At 43.4% G+C, this 26508-nt stretch overlaps 1 protein-coding gene across 3 annotated transcripts; it reads left to right on the forward strand.

The window, feature by feature from the left end:
• Window positions 1–6218: 6218 nt before the first annotated feature.
• PLIN2 (perilipin 2) lies at window positions 6219–24935 on the forward strand. Of its 3 annotated transcripts, none has more exons than XM_029920593.1 (9): window positions 6219–6316; window positions 7650–7701; window positions 7787–7982; window positions 10551–10633; window positions 11435–11720; window positions 12261–12442; window positions 13568–13702; window positions 14355–14645; window positions 24530–24935. In XM_029920593.1, the coding sequence occupies exons 2-9, from the start codon at window positions 7672–7674 to the stop codon at window positions 24668–24670; spliced, it is 1344 nt and encodes a 447-aa protein (XP_029776453.1). In that variant the 5' UTR covers window positions 6219–6316; window positions 7650–7671; the 3' UTR covers window positions 24671–24935. The 3 variants fall into 3 exon arrangements, with proteins under 3 accessions (XP_029776453.1, XP_029776455.1, XP_029776454.1); XM_029920594.1 differs by having other exon boundaries at window positions 6300–6320; XM_029920595.1 differs by lacking the exon at window positions 24530–24935 and having other exon boundaries at window positions 6221–6316; window positions 14355–15225.
• Window positions 24936–26508: the final 1573 nt, after the last annotated feature.

A 26508-nucleotide genomic window follows, 5' to 3' on the forward strand; every position in this document is an offset into this window, starting at 1 on the left:
TTCACTCATCTGAGGAATTTAAGACACAAAACAGATGAACATAAGAGAAGGGAAGCAAAAATAATATAAAAACAGGGAGGGGGACAAAACATAAGAGACTCTTAAACATAGAGAACAAACTGAGGGTTGTTGGAGGGGTTATGGGTTGGGGGATGGACTTAACTGGGCCGGGGCATTAAGGAAGACCCTTGTTGGGATGAGCACTGGGTGTTATACGTGGGGGATGAATCATTGAATCTACTCCTGAAGTCATTATTGCACCGTATGCTGACTTGGATGTAAATTAAAAAATAAAATAACTAAAAAGAACCAAAGTGGACCCATGCAGTCAAGCCCTTGTTGCTTAAGGATCAACTATATATATTATAAGGGGCAATTCTTTAAAAGGTTTTTAAATTTTTTTTTAATGTTTATTTTTGAGAGAGAGACAGACAGAGTGCGAGCAGGGGAGGGATAGAGAGAGAGAGAGAGAGGGAGACACAGAATCCGAAGCAGGCTCCCGGCTCTGAGCTGTCAGCACAGAGCCCAGTGCAGGGCTCAAACTCACAAGCCTTCCAAGCGTGAGATCATGACCTGAGCCATGGGCTGCTCAATCAACTGAGTCACCTAGGCCCCTAAAGGGCAATTTTTTATGTCAAAATAATTCAACGAAACAGACCTCCTGGGGTGCCTGGGTGGCTCAGTTGGTTAAGTGTCATGACCTCACGGGTCTTGAGTTCCAGCCCCCTGTAGGGCTCGAAGACTGGAGCCCGCTTCAGATTCTGTGTCTCCTTTCTCTCTGCCCCTCCCCCACTCATGTGGCCTCTGTGTCTCAAAAATAAACATTAAAAAAATAAAAAAAAGAAACAGCCCATCTATTGAGTGACATTTTTGTGTACATTGTGGGAAAGCCATTGAGTCAGGCCTCTCAGGTTCTGGTTTCAACTCTGCTGGCTGCAGTGCCTTAGGCAAATCACTCAGGACAGTCTGGTTTGAATGCAGTGTTTCTTTTAGAAGGAGGAGGGTGATTTGTTTGGAAACTAAGTCCAGATAAAGTCCATGTGAAAGAGGAGTTGCCGGTTCCTCTCCACACTAGCTGTAGGGGGAATAAAAGAATGGCAGAGGATCGAGTTTGGGCATGATTAAGAAAGTACATTAATTGGGTTATCCAAGAAATTCTTCCCACTGGTGACCAGCTTACATGGAGTTTGAACTGGTCAAAACAGAGATCTTCTGGCCTCATGACTTATAATCCATTATCTTTGTCTCTGGTCCATGAGAAAAGCAGTTTTATCTAATTTCAAGCCTAGATGAAAAGAAAAGTTAGGCATAGTGTTATTTCTCCTATGTTTGGATGGGGCTGTCTTATGATAAGGGAATAGGAAAAGGTCACTGTGTGGTTTGGGATAATGTTTATAGAAAGAACATTGTAAAGCTGTAAACCACACAAGGTATTGTTATTTTGTGGAGTAAGCCAATAAAGCCGGAAGGAACCCTTGATACCACCTAACTGCTTCATGTCACAGGCGCTGAGGCCTAGGAGGGTCAAGTGTATTTACTGCCTAAGCGCACATACCAAGTAGTGGTAAGCAGTGGAGATTCTGGATCCTGACATACCTGTTTGATGCTCGGTCTTGCCACATACTAGTTTATGACTTTGGGTCTGAGGAGGGCCTCACAGAGGTGAAGGGTTATGTCCCACAGAGTAGAATTTGCCAGATGGGCAGGCATTCCAGATGGAGAGACTGAGGGTGTGTTCAAAGAGAAAGGGACGGGAGGGAGAGAGGCCTGCACGAAGAGCCAGTGCAGGTGGATGTAGCTGGTGCACATTCTTTCCTGGGAGTGAAGAGAAACAGTGCCAAGAAAACCTGTTGTCCTGGCTCTTCCTGAGAACACTTCATTGCCACAATTTTTTTTTCTTGCTATTCACTATTACTTTGTATCAATAATAGACTCAAAGAAGGCTGAGTTGCTACAACTTTAGGGTAGCTGTCTTTATCCACATATTTTGCAGTCTAGTCCTGCAACTAGTCAGGGGTTGGGATATTGCTGGTCCCTTGGAGTCCCTTCTCCTTCCTCTGTGAGCTAAGCTGCCTTCAGCCCAATGCCCAGCCCATCTCTCTTGGACAAAAAAGCTCAGGGTGCGGTTAGAAAACATTAATAATAGGGGTGCCTGGGTGGCTCAGTCGGTTAAGCATCCGACTTCTGCAGGAAGCCATTTTCTGACCCCACTAAAGTTCAGAAAACTCCTTGTGAGGTAAGGCTGTTTGCAAGGTGGGGCTGTCAGATGGCGACCAATGTCTACCCCTGACTCAATTATTTTTGCTTGAGCACCAACCCCCAAGGTGCCTTGTTGACTGGTAAGAGTGACTTGACCCCTTATCCAAAAAAATATGCTAATTGTACCTTGTGAAGGAACTTATTATAACAATTTCTTCTTTTTGTTTATGGGAACAAATATTACATTTCCTGAGAAACCTGTTTTACTTCCCCTCAAGAAAGCGGTCTATTGACCCCAGCTCACAAAGAATTAATTTTTGCCATTGCTATGCTAAAAACATTGCCTTGTATTTGAATGCTAAAGATACCTTCCTTCCCTAAATGACAAGCATCTAAGTCACCTACATCAATCACTATTGATAAAGATTATGCATTGAGTCTTCTACCAATCTGTGTTCTGGGAAATTTTTACATACCAAAAAATTTGTCATCAGAAATCATTGTCTAAGGCAATTGCCACTTCTGTTTTGTACCCCATCTTTTTTTTCAATAAATAAAGCTGACCCGCCAGTCAGTGTAGAGATGCTTGCCTGGTGATCAGAAAGAAACTCAAGGCTCTCTCACTCCCTTTCATGACACTGACACTGTTCATCCATCCTTCAGGGAGCCCTGGACCTGCTGGAGCTGCTGGCAGACTTCGGCTCAGGTCATGATCTCACGGTTTGTGGGTCTGATCCCCAAATCAGGCTCTGTGCTGACAGTTCAGGGAGCCTGCTTCAAATTCTGTGTCTCCTTCTCTTTCTCTCTGTCTCTCCCTCATTAGCGCTCTGTATCTGTCTCCCAAAAATGAACAAAAACATTTAAACATTTTTAGGAAACATTAATAATAGCTACTATTCCTATGTCCTGGCATTGTTCTAACTGTTGAGTGTATTGATTTATTTAATCCTTGCAAAAACCTTATGAAGTAAGCACAACTATACTTTTTCCTTTTCTCAACTCTTCAAAACTTTTGTGTTTTTTTTTTTTAATTAATTAATTAATTTTATTTATTCTTGAGAGACAGAGAGAGAGAGCACGAACAGAGGAGGGTCAGAAAGAGAGGGAGATACAGAATCTGAAGCAGGCTTTAGGCTCTGAGCTAGCTGTCAGCACAGAGCCTGATGCGGGGCTCGAACCCACAAACCGTGAGATCATGACCTGAGCCGAAGCCCGATGTTTAACTGACTGGGCCACCCAGGTGCCCCTCTTCAAAACTTTTCTAGAGAAGTAGAACAAAATACAAAATATGTAGACGTTTAATATATTTTATTATATATTAACAAATATGATTATAATAACATTGATTTATGTAAGTTTTTAAAAAATGTTTATTTTTGAGAGAGAGGAAGAGAGAGAGCACACATGGGGAGAAGCAGAGAGAGAGAGAGAGAGAGAGAGGGAGACACAGAATCTGAAGCAGGCTCCACGCTCTGAGCTGTCAGCACGGAATGCAATGTGGGGCTCAAACTCACCAACTGTGAGATCATGACCTGAGCCTAATTGGGACGCTTAACTGACGGAGCCACCCAGGCACCCCTGAATTTATTTAGGTACTTAAGCTGGCACCCCAACAGTCACTAACTCCCAGCACAAGAAACAAAATTAGCATCCAAAGGGTTTCTGGCAGTCCCGTCCAATCACCAGTCCTCCTCAGCCCCCAAAGCAACACCACCCTTACTTCTAACAGCAGAGCTCACTGAGCTTGTTTTGTACAGTATCATTTCTAGCTTCTTTGAGTTACACTACACTGCGGTAATTACAGGTCCGCTCATCTTCTCTCTTTGCTACATTATTTCCTTTACCTTGTATCTTGCAACATTTTAAGACCCAGAAAAGTTGAAAAACTAGTACAGTGAATAGTCACATAGCCTTTATTTCCAGCTTGAAGGACTGCTATTATTTTCACTTTATAAGATGAGGGAACTAAGACAAAGAGAATTAGGTAATGAGCCCAGGTCATGCCCTTAGGATCTAATCTGGCCTGGCTGCCTGCTTAGTCATAAAACTGTGGGCAAATTCCATAACTTGTCTGAAGCTGTTTCTTCATTTATAAGATGGGAGTAACAATGCCCATTTCATTGAGTTTCCAGACTGTTGTGAAAGTCAAATGTGAGGAATAGGTGAACGTGCTATGTGAAGAATAAAGGGGTGATGTTCTACAGGGGTGTTGTTAAAAATGCAGGCTCCTGGGCCTCACTCCCTAGAGATTCGGTAGGTCTGGGGGGAGGAGGCTGAATGTTTAACAAGCACCCAGGTGATTCTGAAGCACTAATTCCCTACTTCACTATGCAAAAACAATTCTTTAAAAAGAATTTTAAGTTTATTTTGAGAGAGAGAGAGGGAGAGTGCACGCGAGAGAGCACACACATGGGAGGGGTGGGATGGAAAGTGAACTCACAAACTGTGAGATCAGGACCTGAATCAAAGTCAAGAGTCAGATGCTTAACTGATTTAAGATTAGTCCCTGGAGCCCTCTCCTTTACAGAAATAAAAAAGCAAAAGGAAGCTTGCTTGTTCTTGAGGACAAGTGACTCAGGAGTTTAAAACAAAAGGGGACAAGATGGAGCCCTTGTAGGTGAAAGGGCAAGAGTTTTCTGTCGCAAAATGAGAGGTCAGATTAGAGGGAAGTTAAAAAAAAAAAACAAACAAGACACTCAACTATTACTCAAAATTCAACCCATTCCTGCCATCTTACATCACTGCAGGGGTTAGATTAACAACTGACACACCAAACATCTGATGACACCCCTAGCAAAGCTGAAACAAAAAGAAAAAAAAAAAAGGAGAGAATTTGATTGCTTTAAGTATTGAAAATGTCAACAGACTGGGGGGAAAACCTAAAAACACACTCAGTACCTTTTTGGACTTCATAACATTCATCTTATGGTTTAGTATGTGTTTTATTTTGAATCGCATCTTGCGAGAGGGAGGGAGAAATACTGTGTTTTTTTGCGGAGGGCCTCTAGATGCAGGGCTCCGGTCTTGTATAAGGGATACATTTTTAAGAATCAGCTTGGAGCTTTAGATATGATACACAGTATCTCTGTGCACGCAACACGAGTTAAGTAATGGAGATGAAGGTCTTTGGGGGCTTTCCACGGTGGAAACGCCACTGCTTGACAAAGCGAGTCGCCGGGCTCCGGGAGGCGGCGACGACCTGGCTGCCGACCCGGCCGCGAGCTCCCCTCCACCTGCCAACGGTCCCCTGTTTACCTTCCCCGTGAAAGCGCGAGGGGCGAGGGCCGGCGGCGACAGCACGCGGAGGTCCCCTGCCGCTGTCCGTTCCGGGACACGTCCACGGAACTCCTCCCCAGCCGGGGCCGTTGCACAACTCGTTTCCTCAGACAATCTGACTCAAGTCCCTGCATTTTAATCTGGCGCCATAGACCACTCGGCCATCCTGACACCGCAAGTCCCTGCATTTTAAAGAAAAAACTGGGACTCTAGTATTGACGGTGTAACCACCTAACGCGTCCTTTCTTCGAAAAAGCATAACCAACAATTTTTTTTTAAAAGATCGTCTGGCATCATCAGCACAGGCATCTATCATCCTGGAGTGATCTGGAAATAACTGTCACTGAGGGAAAAAAAGGGAAGGACCAACCGACGGTACTCTAAAGCCCTTCCTGTAAATTAAATAAAATGAGAACTACATTTGAAAAGTCTTAAAAGAGCAATAAAACAATCTCTACAGGTCCGTCATGAGGTTGGAGTTTCACCAAACGTTATAAAGAATTTACTCGCTAAAAATCAGTCCAGAAGCCGCCGTTTCCATTTTTAAAGGCGGTTCTATTCTGAGGAGTGACGGTGATCAACAGGTTACGGCTCCTTTGCGCGCGCGACTCCGCCGCCTTTTACAAAACCCGGGAGCCCGCCTGCGCACCGGTCGCCTCCGCCACCCGCCAGGCGGGGCGCTCCTCCCGAGGGGGAGCGGGACCCTCGGGCGGGGCCGCAGGCCACGTGCTGCGGGGGGCGCGGGGGCGGGGCTGACGGGGTATATAGCTTGGTGGCCAGCGCCGGCTTTGAACGCGGTGTGGGATTCATCGGAGCGTGGTGTCTACGCTGCAGTCGGTTGGTAGGTGCGCACCCCTGTGTGTCCGGCGGCCTGGCCCGGGTCCCCCGCGGGGCTCCAGGCTGGAAGACTGGGCGGTGGTCGCTGAGCCCGCCGGCCTCGCGGCCGTTTCCGGGTCCGGGCTGGGAAGGGGCGGTCTCCTGGGCCTGCGCTTTCCATTCTTGCTTCCCCCCACTTCCCCGAATCTTTTCTGCTCGCAGCTTCAGTGTGGGTATGTAGCTTCTTGGCTTGGTTGCGGGGTAACAGTTTCCATTTGTCCCGAATCTTGGGAAGGAAGTGTACTAGCAAATCATCTTCAGGAACAGTTGGATGGGGTTCACAGCGACAGCAAGGCTGTGGGTACTGGCGCCTGACTTGCACCTTCAGCTTGGCTCTTACTCATTTCCTGTGGCACTGGGACCCTCGGAAGCCGGAGGGTGAACTGTCTGGCGCTGAAGTGGTGGCCAGTAGGCCGTGCACATTCTTCCTTCTCAGCTCTGCTACCTTGCGGTGAAGCGGTTTTGTGCGGGTGTATATAGGTCGTTGGAGGAACTAAATTAGCATTGGAGCCCACGCTTCCTCTTGTGCTTGGTCTCCCCTAGACTAGTAGCAGTCCTTCACAAGGAAGGAATAAATTCCGTAAAGCGCCCTAGCTTCATATTCATGACTGTCAAAGATGCCTTCTACTTGAAACCTTTCATTTAAAAAAAATTTTAGGAGCGTCTGTGTGGGTCAGTTGGTTAAGCGTCCAACCTCGGCTCCGGTCCTGGTCGTGATCTCGGGGTTAGTGGTGGCAGCTCAGAGCCTGGGGCCTGCTTTTGATTCTGTGTCTCTCTCTCTGCTTCTCCCCTGCTCACATGCTCGCTCTCTCTCAAAACGAAAAAAAAATTAAAAAAATGTTTAATAACAAACATTTTATATTTAATTACTCTCTACCCCCAGCATGGCGCTTCAACTCACAACCCCCTAGATCAAGACTTGCGTGGTCTACCGTCTGAGCCAGCCAGACGTCCCCTCTTTAGTTTTATCCTGGATTTTAACTTGATTCCACAGTTTTTGTGAACAGATGATCCTTTTCCAAAGGGATTCCTAGTATCCTGGTGGAAAACAAGACCAACATCTCAACAACTTTGCTTTTTCCTGTAGACCTTCTTTTCTGTTGGAATTTTACCCATAATTTCCTGAGCCAGCAGATGTTTGCCTAGGGGAGAGCTGCCAGCTTGAGGGTGGGGAGAAATGCAGAAAACTACACTCATTGTATCTTGAATGGTTCTCTTGAAATTAGCATTTACCTGGGTGGGGAATGAATCTGGGCGACTCTTATCCTGGTGTCCTGAAAGAAGTTTCTCTTCTGCAGATTTCCTTCTTGGGTAAGAGAAATGGCATCGGTCGCAGTTGATCCACAACCGGTATGACCTTTACATACAGTTTCTTGATTCCTTTCCCTCCCCGTGTGTTTTGAGGAATTAACACTTCCCTCTGCCTTGGTTGCAGAGTGTGGTCACGAGGGTCGCTAACCTACCCTTGGTGAGCTCCACGTACGACCTGGTCTCCTCGGCTTATGTCAGTACAAAGGATCAGTATCCCTGCTTGAAGTCTGTGTGCGAGATGGCCGAGAAGGGTGTGAAGACCATCACTTCCGTGGCTGTGACGAGTGCTCTACCCATCTTCCAGAAGCTAGAGCCACACAGTGAGTTCTGCTTTCTTCCTCAACATTCATGCTTGGGCAGGAGGGAGCCAGGGACTGTCTAGAAGATGTGAATGCCAGCTTTATGCCCTTAGCACTTAGAGGCAACTTCGGAATCCCCTCTGTCTTTCCTAAGGCACATACAGCCTTTACTTACAAACTGCTGGGCAGGGGTGCTGGCATGGCTCAGTTGGTTGAGCATCCGATTCTGATTCCTGACTTGGGCTCAGGTCATGATCTCACGGTTCCAGAGTTTGAGCCTTACATGAGGCTCTGTGCTGACAGTGTGGAGCCTGCTTGGGATTCTGTCTCCATCTCTCTGTTCCTCCCTGCTCGCTCGCGCGCGCTCTCTCTCTCTCTCTCTCTCTCTCTCTCTCTCTCTCTCTCTCTCTCTCAAAATAAACTTAAAAAAAAACCCAAAAAAACCAAAGAGCCCTGCCAGGTGGCGCTCATTGTTACGGAAAGCACGCCTAACAATAGCAGATGTTCATGATAGTTAAACAGTCTTCCAGAGATGCCTCTGTGTGACAGCTGAGATCACAAGGGGAGCTAGTGGGTGAAATGAAAAACTGATTTCCTTGGGATTACACAGTATGCACGAGCTATTGTCAAAAGTAACATTTTTGAGATCTGATTAGCACACCGTACGATTCGCCCACTTAAAGTATACAATGAAGAGGTTTTTATTCCCTGAGTTGTGCAAGTGTCTCTTATAATCTATTTTAGAACCTTTTCATCCCCTCAGGAAGGGACCTCATACAAGTTTCTGTTTAGAATGTTGAAAAAGTTCTGGAAATAATGTGATACTTGCATACCATTGTGAATGAACTTAATGGCTCTGAATTATGCAGAGATAAAACCATTTTTATTTTAAAGAGTGAAATGGTGAAGTGTATGTTTATATTTGGCTACAGTTTTTTTTTAAAGGATGAAACCTTAACATCCATTAGCAGTCTCTCCCCATTTCCTTACAACCCCTCTTAGGCAACTCTAATATATTTTTTGTCTTTACAGACTTTTCTGAACATTCAGTATAAATGGAACCATTAAAATGTTTTTCATGACTGGCTTCGTTCATTTAGCATAATGTTTTCAGGGTTTATCCATGTTGTGTCATCAGTGCCTCGCTTCTTTTATTCTGGAATAATTTTCCGATGTGTGGATAGATCGTGTTTTACTTATTCATCATCAGTTGATGGACATTTGAGTTGCTTCTACTTTTGGCAATGATGAATCATAAATGTTCTTCTGAACATTTGTGTCCAAGATTTCATGTGGATGTGTGTTTTCAGTCGTCTTGGGTGTATACCTAGAAGTGAGGTTGCTGGGTCATATATTAACTGTTTTGAGGACCCGACAGATTGTTTTCCAAAGAAGCTGCACCATTTCCCATTCCCACTAGTAGTGTATGAAGGGTCCCATTTTTTCACATTATTAACTGCTTTTGAGTAACGGTTTAGATATTTCCTCTAAACGGTTAAATCATGGACTTCTAGGATTGTAAGGAACCATTAGAGACCAGTTTTCCAACTCTGCTCCTTCCCAAATGAATTTGTTACTAATGCTTGGCTTGGTCATCACTGTAAGGAAGCTTAGGCTAAAATCTGGGCTTTGTTGGTGAGACTCAGAGTATGCTATTAGCATACTGTTTCCTGGTAATAACCCCAAAATAACACTACCACTTACTGAACTAAGTGTAGGTAGGGATTAAACTGGACAGGAAGCACTAATTTTTAGAATTTTCAGATACCTCCCTCCCTGAATGAGTGTTCACATGAAGCCTGGCTTCTCTTGGCATTAACTTTAGATATCAATCAGTTGATGAGGAAGATGTTTCTTCACCAACTTCCTAGCTGGCTTGTCCTTGCCTCTGCCTGCTGCTCCCTTCTACTTGCTTATTTTCTTCTCTGTAGAAGACAGTTGCCAGCAACCTGCTAAGTCTCTTCTGTCTGAGCTGGAGAAACGAGGCAATGCATTGCACTATAAATGAAGACCAACATTCTTCCATTTTTTTAATAAAAAGGCCAAAGGTTCAAGGTATAATCATATGCATTCTTTTTTTTAATCATATGCATTGTTATCTTCACATCACCTTTCCGCCCATTTTTAAAGAGCCTAAAATGTCCAACAACTGACAAATGGATCAAGATGGTGGTTTATCTATACAATGGAATACTACATGGCAATGAGAAAGAATGAAATCTGATCATTCATAGCAACGTGGATGGAACTCAAGGGTGTTATGCTAAGTGAAAGAAGTCAGGCAGAGAAAGAGATACCATATTTTCACTTCTAAGTGAAACAGGAGAAACTTAGATGACCACAGGGGTGGGGAAGGGGAAAAAATAGTTGGGGAGAGGGAGGGAGGCAAGCCATGAGAGACGCTTGAATACTGAGAACAAACTGAGCGCTGATGGAAGAAGGGGAGAGGGGAAGTGAGGTGAGGGGCATGGAGGAGGCACTTGTTGAGATGAGCACTGGGTGCTGTATGGAAACCAACTTGACAGTAAACTGTAAAAAAAAAAAAATCACAAGAAAAAAAAACATTCTCCCCATTTGTGATTCTTCTAGTTGCAGTTGCCAATACCTATGCTTGTAAGGGGCTAGACAGGATCGAGGAGAAACTGCCTATTCTGAATCAGCCAACAACCCAGGTGAGTGTGGTCAGGCAAGAGCGCTAGGGCTTGCTGCCTCACACATCATCATGTTCTGTCTGGTTAGCCCAGGCTGTGCATGTCATAAACGGGAATAAATTCTCCGGGATGTATTTTTTGAAAGAGTGATGGCCACTCCCTTACTTGCTGAATTATTGTCTGACTCTATCTGAGGAGCAAGATGAACCAGCCCCCCTTGGATGGTCCTGCTTTAGTGTGATCTTGATTGATTGGTGGTTTTGCCTCTGTAAATACTGCTGTCACAAGTAACTGATTCCCATGTGGTGTTAGATAAATGCAGAGGTGGTAGATAAAAACTTCTCTCACCTGGTATCTGAGAGCGCATCTGTTAGGATGGGGAACAGACATCTCTGCCCAGGTGTTGGCCTTCTGGAGCTATGGGCACGGGACCACCTGTCAGTGCTTCTAGGCACGTATGGGCTACTGCCCCCTCGTGAATGTGTCAACATGGAAAATGCAATTTTTCTCTAGAGTATTTTTTGTACCTTATTACGTGTTCATCCTAATTAACAAAATCTAGATCTTGACAAATTTTATATCATTTTATCTTACTTGCTCCTCCAACAACTCTTGAGTGGCAGCAGGTAGATAGGGCAGAGAAACCTGATAAGGAAATTGATGCTTCTCAACTCTTGGTCATTTGTCTAAGACCTAAAGCCAGAGTGCAAAAGGGCCAGATTTCTTGTTAAGCATTTCAGACGAGGCTGCCCTAATTAAGACTATAATTACATATTTACACCTGCGTTTCTCATCAGCTAAACTCCGTTTTTCTACTTGTAGGTTGTTGCCAGTGCCAGAGGTGCTATGACTGGGGCAAAAGATGCTCTGACAACCACTGTGACTGGGGCCAAGGATACTATGGCCAGCACCATCACCGGGGTGATGGACAAGACCAAAGGAGCAGTGACCGGCAGTGTGGAGAAGACCAAGTCTATGGTCAATGGCAGCATTAACACAGTCTTGGGAAGCCGGATGGTGCAGCTGGTTAGCAGTGGAGTAGAGAATGCACTCACGAAATCCGAGTTGCTGGTAGACCAGTATCTCCCTCTCACTGAGGAAGAACTAGGTAATTGGATCTTTGTCTTGACCTCATAGTTTATATTCTGAACTCATAGTTGATATCATATATTTATGTCTTTAAATCAGTTTTTTAAAACTGCTCCATTGAGATTGAGATCTGCTCCGTATACCAAAAAGCCACCTGTTTGATTTTGAGTAAAGAGTTCTAAGTTTCACGTTGAATTCTACAAAGTTGGAAACGGGAGAAATTAACTTAGAGGATTTTTCTATAAATGCATTATTGTCAGTGGGCCGCTCGACAGAATCATCAAACATTTAGTGCCTACTATGTGTCGGATACTGTGTTGCCCGAGAAGCTCACTCTACTGGGTTGAGACACGTGTAAATAAAAATGTCAGATGCAGTGAAACGTATATTTTGGGTGGTTCTGTCCAGCAGCAGACAGGAGCTGCCCTCTGGGAATGAGAGCATAATTGCCAGGTGGGTGGGTAGAATCAACAAGGTAAGATCTGTTTAGAGTCCAGGCCTCATCACTTCTAGGTGTGATCGCTTAGACTTTTGCTCCTTTTTTTTTTTCTAATTTCAGAAAAAGAAGCAAAAAAAGTTGAAGGGTTTGACACGGTTCAAAAGCCAAGTTATTACATTAGACTGGGGTCCCTGTCTACCAAGCTCCGCTCACGTGCCTACCAGCAGGCTCTCACCAAGGTTAAAGACGCCAAGCAAAAAAGCCAGGAGACCATTTGTCAGCTCCATTCCGCTGTTAACCTGGTGAGTAGAACTTCATTTAAAGAGAGCCAAAGTGAGTTCATTTCTTTGGAGGGATGAGAGAAAATGTAATCATGAAATCCAGTAATTTTAATCTTCTGAACAATCCAATAGAAAAATGGGCAGAGAGTTATACAGACAGCTCGCTGAAAAGGAAGGATAAACAGCTGAAATACATGAAGCAATGTTAGTCTTACTCTGAGGGACCAAGTTACAGCTGCTTCTCATGGCCTATCGCACTGGCAAAACTGGCTGCTGTGGGCAGAGAGGTAGAGAGGCATGCCTGTATTTGTGCCCTTCTGGGGGATTGTTCTGTGCAAATTACAAACACACCTATGCCCTGGGCTGTTTTACTTTTAGAATGTTCCCTTCTGGGGGCGCCTGGGTGGCTCAGTCGGTTAAGCCTCCAGCTTCAGCTCAGGTCAGATCTCACGTTGGTGGGTTCGAGCCCCCCATCAGGCTCTGTGCTGACAGCTAGCTCAGAGCCTGGAACCTGCTTCTGGTTCTGTGTCTCCTTCTCTCTCTGCCCCTCCCCCTCTCATGCTCTGTCTCTCTCTGTATCAAAAATAAATAAAACATTAAAAAAAAAAATTTTAGAATGTTCCCTTCTGAATATAAATGTAGAGTTGCATAGAAGTTTAGAATTGCAAAACACCATAAACAATGCCTGTCAACTAATAGGAAACTAATTAAATCGATACATCACAAAAGACCATTGTGTAGCCATTAAAGATTGCCAAGTTGCAGAACAGTGTGTATTGTACTACCATTAGAAGCTGGTTTCTTCTCGGAAGGAAGGGGAAAGAGGTCGCTGGCAACAGGGAAGAGGAAGAGGGGAGGTTTTATATATATGTGTGTTAAATTTGAGCTGTCTTACCCATGTTAAACTGGAGGTAAATTTGGAGACAGTGACTTAATAGTTAAATAGAAATAGTAAAGAACTATGATTACTTGGTTGATTTACAAAAACTGGTAATAAATAACAATGATAGTGGGGATAACCCCCCTTAAACTCTCATGGGAATTCTTGTTTTTTATATTATCTGATTTATAGCATCAGAGAACAGGCTAACACGAATGTCTGACTAGTTTGTTCCTTTGTGTTATTTCACCGTATCCGTATTCTAGATTGAATTTGCCAGGAAGAATGTGCAGAGTGCCAACCAGAAAATTCAAGGTGCTCAGGACAAATTCTATCTCTCCTGGATGGAATGGAAGAGAAGCATTGGCCATGATGATACTGATGAATCCCACTGTGCTGAGGTAAGACCGTGGGGACAGCCATCCACTACTGTTTCTAAAGATGTTCTGAAAATAGTTTTCATTTCTGTTTTCCCCTTATTCCTCTTAGAATACTGTCCTCTATCACAAGTTTGAACAATATCGTGTACATGGGTTGGTCTGTGACAGAAAAGCAAGATGTGCAGTAACATTACCAACCTAGAGACAACACATCTTGCCGGTACCAGAATACAACTAAATGGGGAACTCACAGGGGATCCAGGCACTTTTATTGCCACCGGGCTTTCTGATAGCATGAGAATATATAGGAGAGGGACCTAACTCTGCCTTAGAGAAGGAAAGGATGGGTGAGTCAGATGGCTTCCTGGAAGAGACGAGTGCTAAGTTGAGGTCTCATGGGGGAATAGACTAGGTGAAAGGGCAGTAAGGGCACAAGTGTTCCAGACAGAAGAAACACCACGCTGTGTCCTACAAAGTGGGTCTTTGGGTTCAAAAAGCTAGTGTGCCTACTGAAAAGAGGACAATGCTGCTCTACTCAGGGTTCTTAGGAGGATTTTTAAGTCAAAGAAGCCCACGTATGTGGTAGACACATACCCAGTTTACTGTAATTGAACTGACTGATACATAGCACTGTTGGATCCACGGCTGATTCTTAAACTTGCTTTATTTTTAGCACATTGAGTCACGGACTCTTGCTATTGCCCGCAACCTGACTCAGCAGCTCCAGACCACGTGCCACACCCTGCTGTCCAACATCCAGGGGTTACCACAGAACATCCAAGATCAGGCCAACCATGTGGGGGTGATGGCTGGTGACCTCTACTCCATGTTCCGCAGCGCTGCCTCCTTTAAGGAAGTGTCTGATGGCCTCCTCACTTCTAGCAAGGGGCAGCTGCAGAAAATGAAGGAGTCTTTAGATGATGTGATGGATTATCTTGTTAACAACACACCTCTCAACTGGCTGGTAGGTCCCTTTTATCCTCAGCTGACCGAGTCTCAGAACACTCAGGACCCTGGTGCAGAGGACACAACCAGTCAGGTCCAGCAGCCTCCGCACAAGACCCCTTAAACCTGTCCTTGTCACCGGTGGATGGTGCAGCCAGCTAGATGATCCTTTCTGTTCTGTTGAAATTAACCTGCTAGATAGCCTAGAGTTGGGGAAGCAGCGAGCTAGAACAAAGGTCCCCAGTTGTAGTCATTTCTAACCGGATTCAGAGCTTTATAATTTCTGGCATCAGCAGGTGTGTTCTGTCGCTTACCTGGCTGGTCAGAAAAGAATGCTAGGTGATACACTGGTCGAACTCCCAAAGTTCCGGTGCTTTATGGTCTCTGCCTGTTACCATTATTGCTGTTTACTTGTATTGAATAAAAACACCTCCATGTGGGCTGTGGTGTAAACTGGGGTCTGCTCCGGTTTGGTCTGAGCAGGTTTTATCACGGATTTGTTTCACCAAGCATGCTTGTACAACTTTAGTTTTTTTATTTTTCATAAAGGAATGTCCCCTCTGAATTCAATAAAATTCACTGCAGAATAGAGAACTTCATGCTGTGTGTACCATGTGCTTTGTGTGTCGCTTTCACAGACCTGCTTGGCCTGCATGGCGGGTGATTAACACACAACTGTGAGTTCCCAGGGGCACAGTGGGGAGCTTGGCAGGTAATAACACTAGAAGGCTAGTGCTAAAAATGGAGGGTTTGACAACAGGCTTTAAACAAATTAAAAGCTAACGTGTACACAAAGTTTTACAAGGTGACAGTTGTTGCCTTTATCTCCTCATTTACTCAACCTCTGAGAGGGAGTTTTTAGGCCAGTAGAGGGCCACTCATGGCTGACTGCCTTGCTGAAAAGGAATCAAAACTGAAAGGAAGTGAGGGAGTGACTGTTGGCATTGGTTTTTTGTAATGGCAGTAGGCGTTTCTTGCTAAAGGGCTGTCGAAAGTGGGAGCCCTGAACTGAGACTAGGCAGTGTCCAGTCTCCACTCAACTTGACTTGTCATGTTGTGACTTGCGGGTGAAAGTCACTAACAATAATTGGTGAGATTCCTTAAGGAATTATTAGAAAGACTTTGGACCCTTCTGTAGGAAAGGATTCTTACCTCCTCCCAAGTGTTCAGACTTTTACTCCCTTGATGTTGGTCAACTAGGGAGGAAGTATCACGAATCTCCATATAACAAAGCTACAGGATTCCAAACTTTCAAAAACAATTTGTCACATAGAGCTACATACTTCTGCCTGTCCCTGCTAAAAGGTTAGCAAGGCTGCCCTTCAGAACTGAAGTCTAAGGTTTGTCTCCTCTTTACACTGTGCCTTTGATGTGAATGAGACTATCAAAGCTTACAAAGGGACAGAACTAAATTTTTCCCCTTAAGGTAACTCCAGGTGAGAGGAATTGGAGGGGAGAGGCTCACGGAGATCCTTGAAGCCAAGAAGCACCTATTCTGGAAGGTGGACTGCCACAATTCCATGGGCTTCCAGGCTGGAAACCCATCCAGCCACTGGCCTGCCTGCTCCCAGTTACTGGCATTTTCTATAGCAACTGCCTCTTAATATTTTTTTTACTTCTTAATCCAAAGTGGACATGACCTTGCCCCAAAACTCCAAGGCTCCTATTTTGTGGTTTATTCTAATTGGTTGGTAAACTACATACCGTAGCTATACACCTACTTTCTCACCCTGAGCATAAACTCGTTTTCCCATTATGAAAGTTACAGTGCCAACTGAGTTGCTTATGAAAATGAGACTGTTCTCAAAGCTGTTCTTGAGCGAGACTACTTAGCTTCCAGAACACCAATAGTCCTCCTTTTGTTGCCATGAGCTGGGCTCCCTTGTAGTTTTGTCTGGCTTTGTGTCTCCAGTCTGTGCCTACGTGCATTCCATTCTGTTGTCAACATGTCTCAGAATCCATGTTCTTGCATCTTAACAGCTTTATTGTTGCATAAACTGGCAGTTTGGGCTTAACAGACTTTTCCCCAAGGAGGATGATTTTTAAACATTTGGCTTCATGAAGGCTGATGTAGCATGCTTGAGTGTTGAAAAGTTTATTTTTCTTTGCATGGAATAATAACATGGACTCTCAGGTTAGCTCTGGGTAAAAAAGTCAAAAGAATATGGTGTACTAGCCATTAATCACTTAGCCTTAATTTTCTCATCTGTAATGTGAAATTAGTGATGCTTCCACAGATGGAAGTGAAATGTTTGAGGATGGGGAGTCTTTTTCTGTTTTTCACTAGAGGCATGGGGACACCACTGTGGGGCAGTGACATACAGCATCTTTAACTTGCCAGTCCAGGTGCAAGTATATATCAGGACATGATTAGGAAAATCTATCCACTACCAAAGTGCAATAGGCATTGAAGAGCTAATGAATGGAGAAGGGAAGAACTGAAACTTGGTCTATGTGAAATCTCTGTTCTAGAATATCATTTAGCTCATAAAGGTGGCTGGTGAGAGAGGTAGAAGTAAAGAGCAGGATAGATATATGTGCATAAATCTTTAAGGAAATGGAGTCTAAATGATGCCTGGGAGAGCAGATGTGGGGGTATGGAAAGGAGGCCCTTTGCTGCCCTGATATCCCTGGGCTCTTACGGACTTGGGACCGCGCCAGCTCCAAGAGTGACCTCGCACCGAGTCTGCATGGATGATGGTCTTGTGAAATGTAGGTAGCTTCGTTATTCTATATATGTAGCTGCATTAAAAAATGATTTAATTCAATATTTGAGTTTCTAATAGTATAAGGCTTGGACTCTGCCCTGATGAAAATGGAAAGACCAGAAACTTTGCTCAAGAGACTTTTATAGTCTCAGGGGAAGCTTGTTGATGAATATTCAAATAACATCCTGGTATGGGATGCTATTTGTCCCTCACTCTGTCCCCGGGCTGCCAATTTAAAAATTCCTTACCTGTATTGTAAAGTTAACCTGCAAAATATTACACTTCCCCGTAAGGCAGTATAGGAATGGCCAGGCAACAATTTGGGTCTTCGGTTTTATTGACCAAAGCAAAAGAGAATGCTAACTTAGCATTCCTGTGAGAGGGGGAAAAGTTTTAATGTCTTCTAGAACTTAAGAAAGTGAGGAATGGAGTGCGTGAGTGGCTCAAACAGTTAAGTGTCTGACTCTTGGTTTGGGCTCAGGTCATGATCTCATGGTTCGTGAGTTTGCTGACCGTGCAGAGCCTGCTTGGGATTCTCTCTGTCTCCCTCTCTTTGCTCCTCCCTTGCTCCTGCTTGCTTGCTCGCTCTCTCAAAATAAATAAACTTAAAAATAAAGAAAGTCTTGCTTACTACATCTTACAAAAGTAAAGAATAGATTAAATTTTTTAAAATGTTCTTTACTTTTGAGAGACAGAGAGAGACAGCATGAGCAGGGTAGGGTCAGAGAGAGAGGGAGACACAGAATCCGAAAACAGGCTCCAGGCTCTGAGCTGTCAGCACACCCACAAACCGTGAGATCATGACCTGAGCCGAAGCCGGACACCTAACCAACTGAGCCACCCAGGCACCCTGTAAAGTAAAGAATAGAATAAATGGTGCTTTTATGTAGATAGTGATGGAGAAATAGTAACCACTTAAATTATGTTTTCATATCTCTTGGGTATACATGTGGGAGTGGAATCATGAGTGGGTCATAGTCACTCTGTTTAATTGAGGAACTGCCGAACTTTTTTCCAAAGTGGCTGCACTATCTTACATGTCCACCAACAAGGGATGAGAATTCTGCTTTCTCCACATCTTCACCAACACTTGTTACTTGGCTTTTATTCATTCTATCCAACCATTTTTTTTTAGATTAAAAAAATGTTTTTGATAGCAAGAGAGATCTAGCAAGGGAGGGGCAGAAGGGGGAAGGGACACAGGATCTGAGGTGGGCTCCATGCTGATGGTAGAGAGCCTGATATGGGGCTGGAAACCTACAAACTGCCAGATCATAACGTGAGCCGAACTCAGATGCTTAACTGACTGAGCCACCCAGGCACCTCTATCCAACCATTTATATTAAAACTTAGCATTAATAAGAGTAGACATCAAATAGCAAGAATCAAGCACTTTAATTTTTGTTATGTCTGCACAGGCTAGAGCACAGAAAAACTCAGCTCAGGAGGTAGTTAATGGATCTATCAGGCTGACGCCCTTGTATAAAATGAACTCTCCATGCGGATAACAGCACATTAGGGAGTGTTCTCCTTCCCTTTTTGTCTCTGCCAGGGCTTATCAATGGGAGAAATTGACAAAATGCAGATTCCTGGGTTCCACCTCCAGAGAATCTGGTTATGAGTCTGGTGGAGGTACCAGACAACTGCAGTTGTTAAAAGCACTCCTTTAAAAAAATGAAAGCATCCCTTAAAATAGAAGCATCATCCCTAGCGATTCCACTGTAGGCGATCCACTGAATACTGTTGAAGAAGCAAAGGGAACAGGACTAGGGTTGTGTTAGACCTTTCCCTCCTGAAGCGAGTCACCGAGAGTGAAACCCACGGACACAAATGGAGATGGTGAATGGGTTTTATTTTAACTCGGCTGAGCGGCCCCTCCTGAGTGTTGGCAAGTCCTCAGGAGAGAGCGCCGCCGAGCCGGAGCTCAGGGTTTTTAAGAGCTTTGGCAAGACAAGATAAGTCATCATTTAGTTAACCAATTACAGTTTATAGCATTCTATAGTGGTCAACCATATTTTGATATACAAATGTAAGATTTGGGAGAGGCCTATCAACGCTAAAAAGTTCTTTGTCTCAGGAGAAATTTGAAGTGACCAATCATAGGTTTGAAGGGAAGGCGAAGCAGGTGCACAGAAGCGAGAATTTTGCTGTAAAAGGGTGGGATCTTGCAACAATATCTTGAAAAACAAGTCAACCTTTAAGTTATTAATTATGGGTTACAATTTAGGAGCCCGATTGCCCAACCTTTAATTGTCCACCAGGAAGAGGGTTGGAGAGTGAAACAATGGTTGGCATTTTTCCATTAGGGTCAGCCTGACCGGAGGAGGATCTTACAGTTACCTACAGTTCCTTGTCTCCAAGACTCTCAGGGTGGGTTCCATTAAGTGTACTACGCCCTATTTTTGGTTTTCCTGCTCAAATAATGGAATACAAAGGAGTTAACAGTGACTAGCTGAAAGCTGAATGCAACGGATACATACCACGAATCGCTTTAATTGTTGTCAACGGTGCCAACCTGCTTCCTATGCTGAGAGTTCTAAGCGTGTTCACAGTTACTTGTTAGCTGAGGACAAAGCATCAGGGTACAAGAGGGCGTTTCTACAGTAGGAAGGGGATGTGTACCAGAGGATGGTACTCGGCTATCCCAAATTGTTCCAGTAAAGCAGAACCAAGACACCCTCCATTCTGTAGCTCACAATTACATAAACAAGCTGCATCTGCAATCTGTCATGGATGGTGAGATGTTTGTGCTAAATCGAACTCTCACCGGGGTTTACCCTAAGTATTTGGTGGTAGAGCTCATCATTACCTCTTGCATAATCCTTTCATAGCCCTAAATATCAAATTACTTTTATACAAACTTAAATTTCAGATTTTTCTTTTCACCTCATTAGCACTTCTATACTTACTCTATTTCAAAATAAATCAATTTTCCTGATTCTGGGTCATATCGGCATGGCAAACACACCTTTACTAGCAAGTTACATTCCCACAGATGTTCTTTTTATTTCACTAATAGTCTCACCTAGCCAGGGCCCCAGGCCACCAACCACTAGCCTACTGTTAGGCAAATTAGAAAATGGCACCTTATCCTCAACATGTGTAGTGCCACCTTCTGGAAAGTTTTTATAACTTCTAATAAATATGTGACTCAATGAAGCCTATGATATGAAAGGGGCCCCGAGGTTGTATGGTGAACAACCTGCAAAGGGTACACAGAGATGCAGGAATTCTAGCATGGTCACGGTCACTTGTTTTCTTGAAAAGCATGTGTGGCTGGTTTCCTGTCCTTTCAGGGAGGGACTATGATTCTCTCATTAATTTCATAGTAAGTACCCGATTCTGAGTTTGGCCTCTATCCCTGAATGGGTATTCTCCAAAGAGACTCCTTACACTCCATCAATGATCCAAACTACACTTGCTCATGCCAATGAAAACGGGATTTGTTTTATAGATGTGTGAAATGATTTGTGCCACATTTCTAAAACCCTCATGAAGGGGTGCCTGGGTGGCTCAGTCTGTTGAGCGTCCGACTTCAGCTCAGGTCATGATCTCATGGTTCATGGGTTTGAGCCCCACGTCAGGCTCTGTGCTAATTGCTAGCTCAGAGGCTGGAGCCTGCTTTAGATTCTGTGTCTCTTTCTCTCTCTGCTCCTCTCCTGTTCACGCTTTGTCTCTCTCTGTCTCTTAAAAATAAATAAATGTAAAAAAAAAAATTTAAACCCTCGTGATGATGGTCAGACACAGTCACGACATTTTACATTAAACTCATCATGGAAACTTGACAGATTGTGACTATCTCTTAGCTGTCCCACCCTCTAGTCACAACTCCAAGTAGGTTTTGCGGGTAGCCACAGATTGAATGGAAACTAGACACTGTGGATCATTCTGGATATATGGAATGGGAATTATTCATATGGTTCTTCTAAAGCATCTCAGGTACTAGGGTCCCTGGGGGGTTCAGTTGGTTAAGTGTCTGACTTCAGCTCAAGTCATGATCTCACAGTTTGTGAGTTTGAGACCTGTGTCTAGCTCTGTGCTGACAGCTCAGAACCTGGAGGCTGCTTTGGATTCTGTGTCTCCCTCTCTCTCTGCCCCTCTCCCATTTGTGCTCTGTCTCTCTCTCAAAAATAAACATTAGAAGAAATTTTTTAGGGGCGCCTGGGTGGCTCAGTTGGTTAAGTGTTAAACTGGCTCAGGTCATGATCTCAGGGTTTGTGGTTTGAGCCCCATGTCAGCTCTGTGCTGACAACTCAGAGCCTGAAGCCTGCTTCGAATTCTGTGTCTCCCTCCCTCTGACCCTCCCTCACTCATGCTCTGTCTCCTTCTCTCTCAAGAATAAATAAATATTTAAAAAATTGTTTTTAAAGCATCTCAGGTACGAGAGGATATTTTTCTTTTTGGATGGTGGTTCTGAAAACTTTTCTCCTAAAATTCTGAGGGTAGAAGGGGCGCCTGGGTGGCTCAGTCGGTTAAAATTCTGAGTGTAGGACCCCCAATCTTCTGCGAAGAATTCTGCTTTAGGCCAGGTTACCTAGCATACAGGTGACTTTGGAGGTAGTGTGTGTGTGTGTGTGTGTGTGTGTGTGTGTGTGTGTGTGTGTATGTACAGTGTTGGTATTTGAGGAACTTATGAAAATAAAAGCTACTGTTTATTGAGCACTCATTCTACCTTCATTCTTTATCTATAGTCAAATCATGTATCTTTCTCACGTGAGAGGTGAGGAAACAGGTTGAAAAGAGATGGGTGGTAGGATGGGGATTTAGTTTGATGTCTTATTGTTGTCAAATTGCATGTATTTTTTCTGTTCTAGCACTCTAGCTTTGTGATAAGCAGCTTGCCTCTTTGGGGCTCAGAAAATCTCTCGGTCTGTATCTTCTTGTGTTGTAGCTTCCTGTTCTATTTTATATTTGTTAAAAACAAAGTGAAATTGTATGTTAAAACATACTATTAACAGATGTAGTTCAGAAGAGAGAGCTAAGTAAGGTATAGTCTTTTAACCTAACGAAGCTCAAATTGCAATGGTTGGCTTGTCTGACTGAGGCTCTGAACCAGTTTGTATAAGCATTGCTGGCTTTGGTGAATGTCAGGTTGGATCGAATCTTTGCAAAGTGAACATTCATAAATAGCTAGAAAGTAGTTTGATCTACCCAAATTGAGAGCCTCAAAGAATAAATGGTAGAGTTTGTACCTCAGACCACAGTTCTCTGAGCACCTGAGTTCTTCGGGAAAATAAACAAGATTCCCTCTTCTTGTTTGTTTTTCCCCTTGTTTCATTTTTACTCTTTCTTAATTGTGAAATACACACAGTCTCAAATCTGCCATTTTAGCCATTCTTTCTTTCTTTTTTTTTTTTTAACGCTTACTCATGTTTGAGAGAGAGTGCAAGAGAGGGACAGAGCCCGAGCAGGGGGAGGTGCAGAGAGAGGGAAACCTAGAATCTGAATCAGGCTCCTGGCTCTGAGCTGTCAGCACAGAGCTCAATGTGAGGCTGGAACTCACAAACCATGAGATCATGACCTGAGCTGAATGAAGTCAGACACTTAACCGACTGAGCCACCCAGACGCCCCCATATTAGTCATTCTTAAGCATACAATTCAATCGCATGAGATATGTTCACCCATATTGTACCATCATTATCACTTTCCATTTCTAGAACTTTATTATTATTCCCAGCATAAACCCTGTTAACTATTTTTAAAAATAGTTTATTGTTAAATTGGTTTCCATACAACACCCAATGCTCTTCCCCGTAAGTGCCCTCCTCCATCACCACCACCTCTTTCCCCCCTCCCCCTTCAACCCTCAGTTCGTTTTCAGTATTGAATAGTCTCTCAGGTTTTGCGTCCCTCTCTCTTCCCAACTCTCTTTCCCTCTTTCCCTCCCCCTGGTCCTCCATTAGGTTTCTCCTGTTCTCCTGTTAGACCTATGAGTGCAAACATATGGTATCTGTCCTTCTCCGCCTGACTTATTTCGCTTAGCATGACACCCTCGAGGTCCATCCACTTTCCTACAAATGGCCAGATTTCATTCTTTCTCACTGCCATGTAATACTCCATTGTATATATATACCACGTCTTCTTGATCCACTCATCAGGTGATGGACATTTAGGTTCTTTCCATGATTTGGCTATTGTTGACATTGCTGCTATGAACATTGGGGTCCATGTGCTCCTATGCATCAGCACTCCTGTATCCCTTGAGTAAATTCCTAGCAGTGCTATTGCTGGGTCATAAGGGAGTTCTATGGATAGTTTTTTGAGGAAACTCTGTTAACTATTAAAAGGTAACTACTCATTCATCCCTCCCACTGTCTGTGTTTTGATGGATTTTTGTTACTGTTTTGCCTCTGTTAGAAAATTAGCTTTTTCCCTCTGCTATTAAGATTCCAGCCTTTAGTAATTTATTATAAGCTACTAATTTTCTGCTTCTAATCTGCTGTTGCCTAAGAAACATCATGTAGCTTACGAAAATTGTATGTAAAGTAGGAGCTAATAGAACATCTTATTCCTAAAAGTCTTTCCTATGCAGAGAAGAACTAGGACTTCGTGATGGTTGTTTCAACTATTAAAACACCTTTTCCTCCCTCAGTTCCTAGGCCTTGCCCAAAGGGTTTATATTTGTAAGTCAGGCTTCTGGAACAGTGGAGTCTTACTGATTTTAAGACAATAGTAGATTAATAGATGAATAACTGGAAATGCTTTATATTTTGTATTTTCAAAAAAAAACCCTTTTATTTAGTAAGTTACCCCCTAGTTAGTTTCATTTTAAAGAGAAGTTTCGGGGCGCCTGGGTGGCTCAGTCGGTTAAGCCTCCGGCTTCGGCTCAGGTCAGATCTCACGTTCGTGGGTTCAAGCCCCGCGTCGGGCTCTGTGTGGACAGCTAGCTCAGAGCCTGGAGCCTGCTTCCGGTTCTGTATCTCCTTCTCTCTCTGCCCCTCCCCCTCTCATGCTCTGTCTCTCTGTGTATCAAAAATAAATTTAAAAACATTAAAAATTAAAAAAAAATAAAGAGAAGTTTCATAATACGAGTGAACTGTGGTAATATGACTATAAACACCTTCCGGGAAGCATAGCTGTGGAGAAAGGAGGGGCTCATTCACGTACAGGAATCAGTGTCTCCATGAGCTCACCGGGGGCTGACAGTGCATTTCGTTAGTGCTTGTTTTAATATCCAAGATTCTTCTTTTACAGGTATTTGATTTCACTGCCATAGACTTGACATCTGAGACTGATGAAATTCCGGATATTATAGCTTTGGAAGAGGAGGATGGATCAGATCATTCACATGCTAATGGCCCTGAGTCCGCTCAGAGCAAAACGTTGAATAACTAACAAGAAAATACTCTTTTTGGCTGAATACACAATTTGTGTCACATTAAACTTCATGCCTGCTTTTGTGTTTATTCCTGAGGCTTTGGGGATTAATCTATTGTGGGTTAATGTGATTTTTTTTTTTTTGGCTACTTGGTCTTAATTGTAATGAAACTGATTGATCTAAACTTGTGTAAGAGAACCTAGTTCTGTATCATATATCATTTTATATAATTCTTCAAAATTTAATCATTGAAATGCCTATAATAAAAATGATGCTATATAATCCTGTTAGTGACTTTTTAAAAAATACTGGTATAGTGGACGTTTGTTTTTGTTTTTATTTTGGCCTCCCAGGATGGGGGTGTCTTAGTGGGTGTGTAGGTCAGTGGGTTTTTTTTTGTTTGTTTGTTTTTTGCTTTCTCCGAGCCTTAGGGGTAGGCCTGAAAACAAGTCAAATGGGAGGAAGTATATCATGATGAGTAAAGATTGTGGATCTTAATCTTAGCTCTGCCACTTATGAGTTGTGTGACTTTAAAACAATTTACATAGTTTCCCTGTATCTCAACTTCCTCATCTGTAAAATGGGGATTTAGTTTGATGATTATAATAGGTTTGTTATGAAGAATAAACAAATTAACATTTGTGAAAAGCTTAGAGCAATGCCTGGCACAGAGTAGCATTAAATAAATTGTAGAAACAATGGTCAGGCCAGTAGCAATGAGCATCCCTAGTGCCCAAATAATAGTTTTTTTTTTTAATGTTTATTGATTTTTTTGAAAGAGTGGGAGTGAGGGAGGGACAGAGAGAAAGTGGGACAAAGGATCCGAGGTGGCTCTGTGCTGACAGCAGTGAGCTCGATGTGCGGCTCAAACTCATGAACTGTGAGATCATGACCTGAGCTGAAGTCAGATGCTCAGTTGACTAGGCCACCCAGGTGCCCCTAAACTGTGGTTCTGAAATACCATTTCCCTCTAAAAGAAAGTAGGGCTTCTTGGAGAAATGGCTGATTTCAGATTTAAAGCAGAAAATGTACATGACAATCCTTGAACTTCTTGCTATTCCAGATAGCAAGGAAGCCAAATTGCAGAGTTACCCATTGGCTAGAGATAGGACTATTTAAACTTCAGTGAGGATAATAATTGCAATAAAATATGAACCCCACTGAATATCTAAATATATCCCATTAAATATCTAAATATATCCTTATACATACAATTTCATTGGTCATCTTCAGGAGATGATAGCAAACGAATTAACTGGTAAAATAAAGGGAAAGAATCAACAGTTTATCCTTCCTGTGTCTTTACCATGAGATAAAATAGACCATGAGGGAAAATTTCTAATGTAAAAGTATTGCTACTAACAAGAAAAAATGGTATCTTGGTCAGTTTGGACTGCTGTAATAAATTACCTTAGACTGAGTAGTTTAAAATGTTTCTTTTTGAGAGAGAAAGGGAGAGTACAAGCAGGGGAGGAGCAGAGACACAGAACCTGAAGCAGGCTCCAGGCTCTCAGCACAGAGCCGGGTAGGGGGGCTCAAACCCACAAACTGTGAGATTGTGACCTAAGTCAGAAGCTTAACCGATTGAGCCACCCAGATGCCCCTAGACTGAGTGGTTTAAACAAACATTTACTTCTCACAGGTCTGAAGGCCGTAAGTTGGAGATCTGTTTCAGCATGATTGTTTTGGTGAACACTGTTCCTGGTGGCAGAGTCCACTTTTCGTATTTTCTGATGGTGGAAAGAGCAGAGAGAGAGAGAGAGAAAGAAAGAGAAAGAGAGAGAGAGAGAGAAAGAGAGAGAGAGAGAGAGAGAGAGAGCAGGCTCTTTTGTGACTCTTCTAAGGGCATTAATCC

This window comes from Suricata suricatta, chromosome 13, assembly GCF_006229205.1.
Source record: "Suricata suricatta isolate VVHF042 chromosome 13, meerkat_22Aug2017_6uvM2_HiC, whole genome shotgun sequence".
NCBI lineage: Eukaryota > Metazoa > Chordata > Mammalia > Carnivora > Herpestidae > Suricata > Suricata suricatta.